The sequence below is a fragment of the Sparassis crispa genome, assembly GCF_003851025.1.
Source record: "Sparassis crispa DNA, contig_000005F, whole genome shotgun sequence".
NCBI classification, from domain to species: Eukaryota; Fungi; Basidiomycota; class Agaricomycetes; order Polyporales; family Sparassidaceae; genus Sparassis; species Sparassis crispa.
This window is the reverse complement of record NW_020939752.1, coordinates 1,470,129-1,484,304: the sequence shown is the minus strand read 5'-3', so window position 1 is coordinate 1,484,304 and position 14,176 is coordinate 1,470,129. Positions and strand designations below refer to the sequence as shown.

The window sequence follows — 14,176 nt, the reverse complement described above, 5'->3', positions numbered from 1 at the left end:
GACAGAACGGCTGGTTCCGAGACTAATGGAAGCGAGCTTTTCTCGAGCGTAATTGCGTGTAAACCCTAGCGCGGGTGTTATTTTCTGGAGCGCGAAGCAGGCCAAATCGGGTGCTTACTATGTGCACTCATGGCCTGACTGCACTGTGCTACTATAGGGAAGATGCTCGCTAGGGCAGAACATGATGATAGATAAATATTCCATGAGTTCCAGTCCATTTGCAGGGCAAATCAGCATCCTCAGCCTCATCTAAAGACTTGGGATTTGTTGCACACTATCAGGAAAAAATCACATGACTATGTGATGCTGTGTAGGGCTACACCGCGATACCAAGGAGCGACCAATATTGGTCCAGGATTGGTCCAAGACCAATCTCACTAATTTGAACCCTAACCCTAAATGACCCGACTAATCCGAGCTGAAAAGGTCGCGCGTGGTCACGTGCTTGCCTCCATTTTTTCAGCAGAAGGTGGTATCGCGCTCGACGAGGGCTTACCAGGAGAACATATGGACAAATGGCATTAGATTGAGTATTTAAGAGTACAAAAACATTTAAGAGGGATTTTAGAGTATGAAGAGGTCATGGGAAACTGCAGAAAATTGCGAACACTTCTCGGAACACATATCAGAGGTCCTCCCTGCCCGCCGACGCTACTACCAAGCTCCCGGCGGCCTCTGCATTATCGCGAAGATAGTCGACGCGCAGATATTTGATGCCATTGCGCTCTATGATTGAATTGACCCAGCGCGAAGCGGAAGCCGTCTCCAGTGAGCCGTACAGCTCGAAAAGAGCCATGCCGTCTTCGTGCACCTTCAGCCGCTTCGACAGCAGCCCCGCAAACGCGATATATTCCATGGAAAGGTCGCCGCCGGATCCCTTCTGCACAATCAGTTGCTGGTACATGTGCTTGATTGTCTTCAAGAATATGTCCAGATGGAAGTGCATCCCAGTAGTGAAGATGTCGCGTGGTTGCGGAAACTCGGGAGGATCTTCCATAAACATCTCCGGAGCCTGACCGTTGACATGCCGTTCGACTTTCTTCGGCTTCTGCATGACACCGTCGGCGCAGTATGACTTGTTGTGGTTCTCGTGCGAACCTTTCAGACCCGGCCACATGATCGTTTTGCAGCGCGTGCAAGTGTGCGTCTTGCGCTAAATATTCAACGTCGGAATGTCAGACATCTGTTGGTTGAAAGGTGTGTGAGGTGGACTCACCATCTTGCCCTCTCCATTACCGGGCTTCAACAGCGTCACCGCCAGGCAATGCTTCATCCAGAATGCATCGGAGTTCATTCATTTTGCTATCAAGTCACGACATGAGCAGGAATTTACAGTGGTGGAATAACAAGAGTTGCACTTACAGGTGTAGTTCTTTGAGTTGATGCGAGAGAGGACCTTCAGTTTCAGTTCACCGAGCTTGTCCATGAGGGCGCGAGGAGTCTTCCTGATCATCGGAAGTCCACGTGGCCCATTGAGAACTTCGCGACACGCATTGAATGCTTCGGCTGCTGCAACCCACTTGGAAGGGGACATATTGAACGATGCCCACTTATGCTCTGCCCACATGTCCATAAAGAGGTAGAATTCAGCATCAGTTGAGATGCTCAGCGAGGCCGCATTGATTTCCGTCGAAATAGAGAAGATCCTCTGTGAGCGTGTGAGGCCGTCAATCTGCAAGGGCGGGAGAACCTGAGCCAGAATGAGTGCGGACTCAGACGTTCCGGCAGACATCGACTCAGCACAGCGGCGTGCAGGCTTGTTGTTGCCGGCAGACCGCTGTGCCACGAAAAAAGGGTGGACTGTTGCCGATGCTTTCTTCTTCTTCTCGGTTGTCGACTTTGACTTATTCATGTGTGTGGTGGACTCCTAAGGACTCAGAACACTTCCATGAATAATTTTCGACAGATGTATGTGCCATTTGTGCACTTACCGCAATGCTTACTGCAACTCCGGGCACTGCCTGCATGGACTCTAACACTCTCACCTTCTTGCTTCCGTGACCTGCTGTGTCTGCCTGCTGAGGCATCATATCGCTGGTAGCCTTCCTCTTCAAAGCGACACCAGGAAGAAATTTTCCGCATTCGACATCCTGGATATCGTCGACTTTCTTGAGTTGCATGCTTCGAGAAGTCGGCGGCACTGGTGCAGTAGACGGTGGCCCTTCCACATCCTGGAACAGCAATTTTAGTGTCACTTCTGTGTTGAACTTCATTAGTGCCGCACTCTTACCTTCGCTTTGCCCTTCCACCTTTCTGATACACCCTCTCTCACATCCTGGTCCTGCAATTCCTGCACAGCTGACTCCATCTTTGAGCTGTGTCGAATGGTGGCTGTGTCCGATTCATCTGAGCTCAGATCGATCACAAGCGGCATCGAGCTCAGACTGCTGATGGGAGCCAACTGCTTTGAAACGGATGCAACAGGTCCTGTGGCGAGGGCAGGGCTAAGTGGTGAACTCTGAGTTAGCAGCGGATTGTCAGTGTGTGATTCAGAGGTGAACGGTGGGGCTGCCGCATCAACTGGTGAGTCATTAGCTAGCTGTGGGTACAACACCGGATCGATACTGAGATCCTCCAGTATCGAACATGCCTGCACTTCATCCTGTAATGACAGATCGAGCAATTCTTCGTCCGGCTCAGCCTTGATGCTACTGCAGGTGAGGTTGTGGTATGTTGTCGCATACTGTGCCTGAATAAGCCCGAACACCTCACCGCTGTCAATGGCTTGCATCTCTGGTAGGCATCGAAGACCTCGTAACTTTTTGACTGCTTCATCCTCGAGTAACGTGTTCCACAGCTTAGCGACACTGTCTACCAATCGGATGTGGTGTGACCTGTGTGTAGAGCTTAAGAACGGATCTAGTGGGTCTCTCTGACAATCTGAGACTATGTGTATGTTCCACCGCAGGACGTGATCGTGGCCGAGTGCAGTAAGAAGAACTTCAAGGCCACTGGCATGCAATCGCTGCAGGTTGTTCCAGCCTTTGTGGGAGCCTTCAATTTGGCTGCCGTCTGATGCAACATTTTGATGAGCGCGTGCAAGGCATCCTTTCTGGACATGCCCTAGCTGCTCCTCGTGCGTCTACTCACTGTTCAGCTAAGGTACACAAGCGCACAATGGGACTTGGATTCACCTTCGCCGCTGCTGCATTCCAGACTCCTCCATGCTTGTCCCACCTCTCGTACGCGTCAATGAGCCGTCTCTGCTGGTGCTCTCGACTCCAATAAATGGCGCGGTTGTGCTTATCAGCTGTCATCTTGAGGATCGCATCAATGAGATCCTGGGCTACTGCGCTGCGCAGTGGATTCTTAGTGCCCCCAATTACACACGCAAGATATCTATACCCAACTGTGAGTTTGAGCAACACCACTCATGCTTGATCAATGCCCTCACCTTCCCGTGAAGTGCCATACATCAAGCACCACATCAGTATTTGGTAGAGGCTTACTGATTGCACTGCGGACGTGACAGCAATTATCAACGACTGCCAAGAGTGGATGCGGGACCTTGAGGATCTCCAAATGTTGAGTTACACCTGTTAGGAGCTCCGTGATCTCTGATGTTGACTGTGACTGACAGAAACGCTGTGCAAAGGGTGAGTAATTTTTTTTATAGCTGATGGTAATAGATGTATGCATACCCAACTGATTATCTCGTTGAGCTCATTAAGCACGCTCAGGATGCCTCCCTTCATGAGTTTCACCCGGTTTGCTTTTTTCTCTACCACTGCAACTACACTGGCCTTTCCAGCTGCGCAGAATGTGTTATCGAGAGAGATCGTTGTAGCTAGATATGATAGTATAGTGGATATCACGAATGAACATAAGCAGGTGCTTACCACTTAGCGTGCGAAGGTAAGCTTCAGATTCGTCCTTGCGCGTCTTCTCGCTAAATTTGTTGTAGATATCGGTGATCAAATCGTCTGTGATTGAACAGTCGCTGTAACCAGCAATGACTTCATCTGGCCTTGAAAAATTCTGAAGAGGTCGAGGTGATACCAAGCTCATGTTCTTGGTGGTTTGTCAGAGCTGAAAGTACTGCAGGTAAGTACGTCTCTGCCAGTGATATTCAAGAAGATGGAGCTCTGGCGGACATAGATACAGCTGATATTTAGCTCTGGAAGCAATAATCTGTCTTCACACTCACATTTCACGTTCTCAGCAAGCCCTGCTGCCATTGTCGAGGGGCGCAGTTCAACGATCAGGTCAAGTAACTTGTGCGTGACTGCACAACACTTGAGGAAGAATGGGATGCTCGCTGATTCCGGGATCAGTTTTGTCGCTGAGTTTTTTGCTTGAAGCATGCTGAACACACCTGGAATCTGCCAGTGCTCTTGATGCTGCCAGAAGAGGTGACTCATCGTAGTGAAGCAGTAAGTTCCATCGTCATCTGCATTGTCGGGTGCTCCCGCCTTCGTCTTACATTCTGTGCAACGCAACTGATATCCCAGTGCCGTCTCCTCTCGAAAGAGGCCGTGAACTTCACAGTGTCCAGTTCCAGCCCACTGGATCCACTTGACATCCTTCGAGTTGCACCGTGGGCACTGCGTGAGCTCCGGGAAGTAGAATGGGTGCACAACAGTAACAGGCTTCAGGTACGCTGTGTCTGGTGTTACTTCTGGCGTTGCGCTGCGCTTCTGCAGTACAAGGTATGTCAGTGGCACAAAACGAGGCCCAAAGAGTGGAACATCTGTTCTCAGGCTGTGTTCAGCTTGCCTCTTCGCATTCCCATGGGATTTTGCCTGGTCGTATAAGAAGTTGATGTACTTGAAAATGTGAGCCTCCCATTCTAATTGTGCTGCATATTGAGACTGAGAGTCTCGGGCATTCCTCCAGGCTCTCACTCGTTTGCTGACCTGTTATTTTTATCAGTGAGATTTGTTGGGAGCTATGCTATGAATATCATCATACACTGCTGACCTTCTCATTCCATTTAGCCTCGAAGTTGCGTCGCTTCGAATCGCAGGGCGGTAGGGTATTTTTCAGCTGTGCAATCACAGTCCGCAGCTCAAAGGTCGACATTGAGGTACCGGTTCAAGAGTGGAGGCTGCTGCTTCAGGGGTTCGCCAGTCAGCCTAGGGTTCGGCTATGTTTGTTGAATTTCTCTGAAACGGGCAGGATGCCGCCTATTTCGGTCTTCAATATTATCCGGTATATCTTGGTTTACTCTTAGTATACAACAGGCCACTATTTATTTCATCCATAGCAATACATCAGTGGTACGTCGACGGTAGCTGTGAGATATGGCAAGGGAGAATGAAGTGGATTTAAAGTTCTGCAAGGCTAATCAGTTGTGGACACAAACACTCCTCTCCATGGTCATTGGCTGCCTCAAGTGTGAACAAAGCTTGAACCCGCCTTCCAAATGGTACCTCTGCAACTGACGCTGGAATGATCCAGTTTCCAGCAAAACTGTATAGCGGAAAGTCCTCCGTGATGGACTTTCAAGAATGTCTGTCAGACATTGCCACAGCAGAGGCTGTAATTTACACACCTGGCCGATCAATAGATGCCATCCAACCTGAAGCTGCTGAAAGCTGAGCTCTGAACTTGAGCGAACATGACGCATGGTGTGAATAAGCGAGCGTGGGGCCGGCATGCTGATCGCTGCAATAATTTTGATTGCTCGCATGGCATTTCTCCAGTGCACATATGACAGGACATTGGGAAGCAGCTCGATCCAGCACGAGAAGACAGGAGGGTTACATCCATCCTCGCTAAACTGGTGCTCATCTCCGTGAGCAGTAAGAAAGCAATCTTGAACTGCAATTTGTCCTTCAACCTCAAACAATGCACCGGCCAGTAAGTGTTCAAATTTTTGCATACTTGGGTATTGGAGATCGACACAGCAGAGTGAGTGGCCACCTCGCAGAGGAGTGAAGAACAGATTCTCGAGGCGCTGCCATTCGAAGTGCCGGTCAGTCAGTGAGAACATTACTTGCTCCTCAAGCACATTAAAAAGAGGATGGGTCATGCTGAGTATAGGGTGAAAGATGTCGATAGCAACAGTGGTGGTGGTTAAGATCACAGCGCGTGGAACGGGTGCATCTCATATCTCCCAGTAGACAGGAGTTCTTAGCATACAGTGTCTTGAAGCTTGCCGTGCTGCATGCAATGAGACAGCTTGCAGCCTAGAATTCCAAAAGTGTGTGCATCTTGCGATCTGTAGCTCACCTCGTGAACTTGTTGAAGATCGTTCCTACTCGCAAGCGAGGCTTCGCGAAGTACCCACATATGGTAATTGAAGTTCGTACTAGGTTCGTAAAATTTCAACTTCTTGAGGCTCAGTTGACCTCCCAGTAATTAGCACGATGCATACATGTAGAGAGCAAACATATTCTATACAGATTATGACGGAGGATGACGCCGCACATGATGGCATTGAGTAGACGTGCGGATATTCCTTGGTAACTTTTCAGAGCTTCTGCAGGAAAGTCCTTGGCATTTCTCGGCCCGCCTTCAGCGGGCAAAATCCTTGGAATGACTAATTTGCCCTGTGTAGCCTATGTAGGTCTCGTAGCCCAGTAGACAAGTCCCCAAAAATATAGCCGGCTGTAGCCACCACCAAGTGTATGTAGGCCACTGTAGCAATCACTCAAGCGTATGTAGCTCTACCGGGTCCAGTTGTAATCACCAGTAGCATTGCATTATTCCTATCATTCCATATTCACTATTCAGATTTTTACCCATTTCACGATAGCAGACTGTATGAAATAAATATATTTGCACCATATCACTGCACAAACCCACAGGCTAATCATACGGAGCTAGGGAAGCTGTAGCAGACAAGGATGAGAACTGGGATAGTTGCAGACGGTGGCGAGAGTGGAGTATCATGTGCGATCTTCGTATTCATGGTGATCCTAATCCTGGTGTCATCGTCATCATCGTCATCGTCGTCATCATTGGTATGTGATCATCTTGCATCCGGAGTGTAGAATGACTGGGACAGCAGTGGACAGCGACGCACCCGAGAGGAGGGAAGTGGTAAGGCGCACCGTGCGGACATGCATGACATGCGAGTCATCATGCGATCTTCAGCAATTGCTAGTGGAGTTGCGACAGAGAATCTACATGGTACCGGTGAGCCTATTGAAGGAGGCATGGAGCCCGGGAGTATACAGAGACTATGTAATACATCAATGTGCTTCCGGTACATTTGGGCTGAGGGCTTACCATTGTCGTCCGAGTCACTCGAAGCACCGCCGGACACTGACTAAGAAAGCGGTGACACAGATGGCTGCATCATCTATATGCTGCACAAGAACAGGCCTGCATACGGTGATAAGCAAGGAAGAGGAAGCATGCCCACTGACATTATTGGCTAGCAGTAACTGGTCTGTGAAGGAAAATAAGCCCCCTCAGGTTTAACACTAGCCATGTAAGTGGGTACTTATAGGGAGAGTTGGCTGTAGAAACTGTATGAGCAACGGGCTCGTCAAGTCAGTGCACGTGGAGGCTGTCGACAAGGCGCCATGCATGATGCCTCTCACACCGTGTCGCGATGATGCACCTGGTTGTCGTGCCGCTCTCGAGGAGTGTTGTCCTCATTTAGATTTCATCCTGCATGCACATGATGACAATGGCAACAGCGGGAACAAGGTCAGTTCTGGCCAGCGCAGCGCACAAGTACCAGAGCTGCATGAGGTGTCATGTACTGGTGTGCAGGATCCCAGACTCAGGCTGCTCTTACCGTTCATGACTGCAGGAGTCATCGATGCTGTTATCTTGCATCCTTGGAGAGCAGAAGGGGGCAGCTGCGACACGCAAATGTGAGGAACAGAATTGTGAGAGACACCGCACACCAACGTGCACAACGCCCACATAGATGCACTACTGGTGACACCAGAAGGTTCGAATCTTGTCATCCCGACTTCCCGTTTGCAAACGGGCTGGATAGCAAGGACTCCGGATGCGAGTTGATGGCACGCAGGGTGCAAGTCTGTGCCGGTCGATTGCAGACGTGATGACTGGTTACTGGAGGATGAAAAAGCCAAGAGCACCAGATGAGAGAAACGCACAAAGTTTCAAAGTATGTATGAGAGCAACGTTCAGCAAGTTGAACTTCGAAGAATTTTCACAACTGAACATACCACGTGACCAATGGCGCAATCCGCGATGGTCTGCAGCCAATAACCGACGGCCGCAGAACGTGCCGGAGAGGCCGACTGTCATCGGCGACAGTGGACGCGACCGTCACGACATAGCAACGAGACAGCGCCTCAGCGCGCTTCTCCAAATTTCCAGCCTGTTTGTTGATATAGTCGGGATTGTCATCACTGTTTTGCTGCGAGGAGGGCTACAGCAGAAATATGTTAGAGTTGGGATGGCCAATCTATCCAGTGTGTGGTGACGGAAACCATGTTGACATTCACATGAGTAGCACAGACTAAATAATCATTGAGGTAATATAGAGAACACTACAAATTACATGGTCAACACAGGTCTCTGTATTGACAAGGGGGTACTACTGGAACCTATGTCAGCTACATATCACTGTGTGGAACCTACAGAGCCTACAGAGCCGTATGTAGACTGGCTGGGTGCTACCTGGGTCAGGGCTTTTTCCTGATGCAGGCAGTAGATGGTTTGGATGTGTGTGCAGATTCTAGACATTCTCTTGCAATCATCAGACTGGTTTCCAACAGCTGAATTTAGAGACAACTGCAGTGCTACAGTGACTTTTCTCTGCTGCAATGCAGTGAGCTACTAGCAGGTGCACATAGCAAGCACCCACTTTGGATTGCAAGAAAATAAGCCCCAGGCTAGGTTTGCTGCAGCGAGAAACGATGTTGCTCGGGATCGGCATAACCTCGGATGACGAGTTGGGCCAGCCGTCTCACAGCGTTCTCCTCCTCTTAGTCCTCGTCCTAATCCAGTCATTTTCGATAAAAAGGGTAAGTCTCATAAAACATATATCACATGATCTTCTAAAACATAAACATGGGATGTAGGAGCGAGAACGCTGTGACGACGGATGGTTTTAGGAGCCTCGGTCCGAAGATAAATTCAGCCCGGGTAGCCGCACGACGCCGGGGAGGAGTCAGAAGCCCATTTTAGTAGGCGCTGAATCTCGACAAGAATACATAGGAATACGTTAAACTTGAACAATGATTCCCTTAATCAAGCCGTATCCCAGCCGCTTGATCTCACTCAAGACAGCATTCTCGTTGAGGACAACGAGAGACTTATCTTTGTCTTTCGACTTTTCAGGGTCCTATCGCCCGATATCAGTCATATCAGCCGAGGATGCTCGAGAGGATTCGCGCGAACTCGCCTTTCGGACTGAGATACTGGAGTACCCTCCCAAAGCCTTGAAGGGCCTAGGATTTTTCAATGCGGGCATCAACACCGCGCCAAATCGATTGCCTCCCAAAGGGTCGTGGAACAACATGAGTGTGTCCTTATAGATGCGCTGCAAGCCAAGTTGAGTCTGAGTGAGCGGGCTTTCGTAGACGATAGAATGATATACCTTGAGGTCATCATATAGCAACTGCGCAGGATCGAATCCGGGAAGAACGGTTCTTGCATCATCCGTTGCTTGGACATTGGCGTATTTACCCTTCCGCACCCACGCGTTTGCATCTGCGGCGATGTTTTGGGCATATCTGGGCAGGATCGAGGGCTCGAGATCGACAATGAAGTCGTAGTGCTCTAGCGGGTGGGTAAATAGTGTCTGCCCGTGAACGTACGTCAGTAACGGAAAGGAAGTGAAAAACAAACGAGCGCGAACCTTCACGTCGAACTGGTTGCCCTCGATTCCTTGCAGACACTCCCAAGTAGCCCTGGCAATGGCATTTATGCGTCTTGCGACGATAGCGTCCGGTCCAGACGATGTCCAGATATGACCCTCAGGATCCAGCTCAGTTGTGACAGTCCAGACACCCGCACGCGCCCCTGCGGCGACGGTGATAGAAGGCTCCTCGACATCGCCACCCTCTGCAGTGCTGCCATAGAGTGGCACGAACGACCCGTTCGCCCATTGCCAGTCCTTTAACATCTCAATTACTTGCGCGAAACCGCGCTCCTTCGTCCCGGGAACGGTCCTATGGTTCGCTGTGGACTCTTCGAGTACGTTCTTGCCGTTTCGGAGAAAGATAGATGCGCACAGTAGCTCTACCACTTCCTCGCTGACGTGGCCGTGCAAGAGCCAATGTGATGCAAACCATCGCTTGACCAGCCTCACTGTTCCGGCGAAGGCGGAGAAGCGATGGGATAAAGCAGCGATTGCCCGATGGTGGCGAGGGGAGTGGATAAATCGACGACGATATATCTCCTGAGCTTCTTGAGCCGCTCGCCGTTCCGTTCCATCCAAGCCAGTCTCGCGCTTCAAGTGCTTCGGAACGTGGGGTTTGTCATCAATGAGTTTCTCCAACAGTGTCGCTTCGCGATCATGCCATATCCGCGCAGTAAAGGCCCATCCTTCCGGAGTGAGAACCTCAAGTTGCGCCTGATCCTGGATTTCCGAAGAGATGACGCCATCTCCAGTAACAACTGCTGCCTTCATTCCCTTGTTCGCAGTCATGAGGGCAGTAGCGAGCCGTTCCAAGAACGCCAGCTTGATTTTTTGGATCCCGCGCAAATCATCAGGCCAGCGACCAGACTTCTCGAACTCGAGGATCAGTTCCATAGGTGCTACATAGTGTGCACATTGAGGGAATACAGAGAGTGAAGATGCGGGAACAGCGGCGGGACTGAACACGCTGGTATATCGCAGCAACTCTGTGATGGGGCTCACAGTGAGGATTCCCAGCGGCAATTCTTTGTCCAGTGTTTTGACCGTTTTAACGAAGTTATCAAAGGCCGTCATGGCAGCCTTGTAACCGACTGATGCATTCGCTGCTCTGTACAACGATGCGACCGACTCCGGAAGCCTTAGTACATCGTCGAATTGCGCCTGCCATGTGTGCACAGTGTCGTCTGGAATACCACAGTGGCGTTGCAGAAGGTGACGAATAATGAACGAGGGTATGTGCGTCCGCTCGTCTGCGCTGCCAACTGCCCACACGACACTTTCAACGATGCTACCATCCTTGAAGCGTCTTAATTCTGCCTTTTCGCCCCAGAAGTCCCGGAACTCTTGAGCTGCGGCACTGTCTCGCTCTGCCGCTGTAGGCCCGTGGTCAACTAGACGGAAAGCGTGTTCGGTATCGAGAATGATACCGATGTAGATGGTCGCGGAGTTGGCAGGTTGAGCCTGTGATGCTGGTCTGAGCTGAGAGGATGGATGGAGGAGGGCAATGGCTTTTGCTCGGTTCCCAAGGCCTCGCCGAACCACTGAGATCAGAGTCGCGAGCAAGGCATTGTATGCTGAACCATTCTCCAGATGGTCTTGTGGATGGGGACGATGAAGCTTTGCGGAAGAGACGTCCACCCTGTGAAAAGGTCAAAAGGAGATCGTCACTGAACGTCAGCTTATACGGACCTAGTGATGACATCAAAGCGCGTGGACAGCGCACGTTGCTCCTTCAAGAAGACGGACTGGAACGCATCGTCGGACATGGTAGAAGACTCGAGTATTTCCAGAGTCAGCTGGGCATCGTATTTGAGCTAGAACAAAATTGTGCTCGCATCAATCATGACAAGAACTGACTCAGTGCAATGAGATAACAGACCATATCTAGTGAGCACAGGGGAACACCAGCTAACAAGTTGACCATAGAACTGGAATCTACGAACACTGCCTCGTGTGACTCATAGTCGTGCGTCGGATACTGATTGGTAAGAAATGAGAACTGGTACATATCAAGATACGCAAAGTGAGACCAACCCGATGGCCATTCTTGGTCTTCAAGAAAATGTGTTCTTCGCTGAAGTCATGTCTCGCTGAAATACAATGAATAGTCTTTCCCGAGAAATTAGAATCAGGATACAGACACAAGAAGTCCAATGCAGCCTTGAACATCTGATACGAGCTGAGGTTCTTTCCCAGCGGCTTTCTCTTCGTTAAAGACTTCCCGAAGCCAGTGGTTGATGGTTCTTCGCCACTGACCAATAACTCCAGGAGCGACGCCCACCATATTCCCTTCCCCTCAAAACCTCTGATACAAAACCGATTTCCGACACCATAACCTCGCTGATTCGCCCACACGCGGAGCAGAGTGAGCGCATCGGTGAAGGCCGGCACAGACTCTTGGAGCGAATGCATCGAAAGAAAATGCACTTTCGGGGTCATGGACAGCAGTATGGCTGTGTTGTATAAGGGCGTCGGAATATCCTTCGAGGCATCATCGGACGTGCGTATGTTTGACCTAGAGGGCGCAAGCCGTTGGAGAGGAATTGGACTTGAGTTGGGGAGCATTGGGACTATGCGTATCTGAGCATTGAGTTTGGAAAGACCTTCCGAAGACTCGTCTGCAGTGCTTCGATTTAACGACAGTCGAACAGTGGAAACAACCGATTTTACCTAACTTTGGTCGCATGACCAGTGTGGTAAGCCGAGGATCGGCCCCGACAGATTCATACGACACGTTGACAGTAAAGCCGCTGTTCTTGTCTGCTATTGATGCAGCGATGACAGCCAAGTAATAGGCACGCTTGTGGAAGTAACGACTGTGGAGATAATCCTTTTCCTGGAAGAGGGTCTAGGACATGATGAATAGCGTGCCGGAAATAGGGTCCTTCAGAGTTACCTCAGGCATAGCTACAGCTATGTCAACGTTGTATGGATTGCCATCCTTTGCCTTCACGCTGGTCTTCAGTGCCCAGCTCCCTACCAACAAGATTTCGCTTGGTTTTTCAAAAGATACCTTCCAATTCGTATCTTCAGTAGGGAGGGGAAGAGGGTAAGGTACAGCTATACCCTTCTTGAGCAAATCGCGAGATGCAACAATCGGATGTTGTGGTGGAATGGACGGAAGTGCGTTGAAGAAAGTGTGCAGGGACAAGAGGAAGCGATCGAGCGGTGTCGAGCGTTTATACCTCGGACGAATGCTAGGAAGAATGGCATCGATCTGGTATTCGAAGTATTCACGGCATACCGCAACGGCAGCTGCTTAGCAAGTTCAGTAGAGTAGAGGGCCATATGAAGCTTACCTGTAGTTTGAATGAAGTCGACCTGTACAGGTCCGTCGCATCCTTGATGTCCCGCAGCTCCGCTCCCTTCGGAGGTTTCTGCGGGTGGGTCCCGGTATGCAACCCAGAGTGTTCAGTGCCCTGGCCTTCCCCGGCCTTCGTGCCATTGAGGCCAGCCCATTCCTGGTCAGTTTGTTCAGATTCGCTACCCTCTTCCTCGCCAGAGTCTACAGAAAGACTTCCGGCACCGTCAACATCGTCCGTCGGTTCGTCACGGCTTTCTGTCTCGTTAAGACCTTCTCCTGGACTAGTATGTGGACGCTATCAATCATTCAGCGCGGAATCAAACAACTCCTTGGAAGCCCCGCACCTTTTCTGGGTGTCGACCAGCATCATTCCTCTTCCTTTTGCGGTCCACAGACATGGTTGCCAGAACCTATGAGCGTTTGTCTGCAGCCAGGCCTGCCAGACGAAAAATGTATTCCGGATTTGGACAAGTTCCCACCGTGACCCCGGGCCGCCACCGGCATTAGGAAAACAGATCTCTACCAGCTTTAAATCTCAGATCGATGACTGCTTCAAGGTTCTTTGATAACTTGAACTTGCGACCCGACAACATTAGGCTCGTTCCAGCCTCTACTGTGGTACTACGGAAAACAGTCGTTCCTTCGTATAAAGGCTGGGACGTAACCGGTGGGTCCACTGAGAGGTCCCGCGTGGGAAAGCTAATATTGAATGCGAGAATTGAGCTGAAGTCTTCCACTCGTTTGCGCTGCATGTTCGCTTATTCAAAGGTGCCCTGAAAGGAGTATGTACATGCTACCTGAAGTATTTTGGACACGAACGCTTCTGGCGAGCCAAGCCGCGGCCGTTCATGGGCATATCCTGGTGAGCAGATCATGATGCCGACCTCCTCCTGCTCCTCCTGAGTCCGTAGATCAAAGTTCCCACGCGAGAGATCTCAGTGGGGGATACGTCTTACTAGCCTTCGACAACATGTGGAACTCGCACTGCATTCTACAGATGCTGTAAACTGGTTCGGTGAAGCAGCCACAGCCTCTGAAGCAGACTACTGGCGTACCTGTGCCACGCTTCATTCCTGTGGCCGAAGCAGTCTGTCGCTTCAAGATTATGCACATCCTTATATCGTCGTTCGGACTCG

General features: G+C 50.4%; 2 protein-coding genes across 2 annotated transcripts; both read right to left on the bottom strand.

Moving 5' to 3' along the window:
- Window positions 1-625: 625 nt before the first annotated feature.
- SCP_0605050 (hypothetical protein) lies at window positions 626-3,257 on the bottom strand (the record flags this gene model as incomplete). Its single annotated transcript, XM_027759638.1, has 5 exons — window positions 626-1,098; window positions 1,363-1,867; window positions 1,932-2,171; window positions 2,231-3,082; window positions 3,135-3,257. 5 exons carry the CDS (start codon window positions 3,255-3,257, stop codon window positions 626-628), a joined length of 2,193 nt encoding a protein of 730 aa, XP_027615439.1.
- Window positions 3,258-9,097: 5,840 nt separating this feature from the next.
- Window positions 9,098-13,438, bottom strand: SCP_0605040 (Nrap protein; the record flags this gene model as incomplete). The annotated part of the gene is made up of 12 exons (XM_027759637.1): window positions 9,098-9,217; window positions 9,278-9,415; window positions 9,473-9,676; window positions 9,734-11,375; window positions 11,426-11,550; window positions 11,616-11,714; window positions 11,771-11,826; window positions 11,878-12,354; window positions 12,407-12,584; window positions 12,633-12,953; window positions 13,036-13,335; window positions 13,385-13,438. 12 exons carry the CDS (start codon window positions 13,436-13,438, stop codon window positions 9,098-9,100), a joined length of 3,714 nt encoding a protein of 1,237 aa, XP_027615438.1.
- Between the last annotated feature and the right edge of the window lie 738 nt (window positions 13,439-14,176).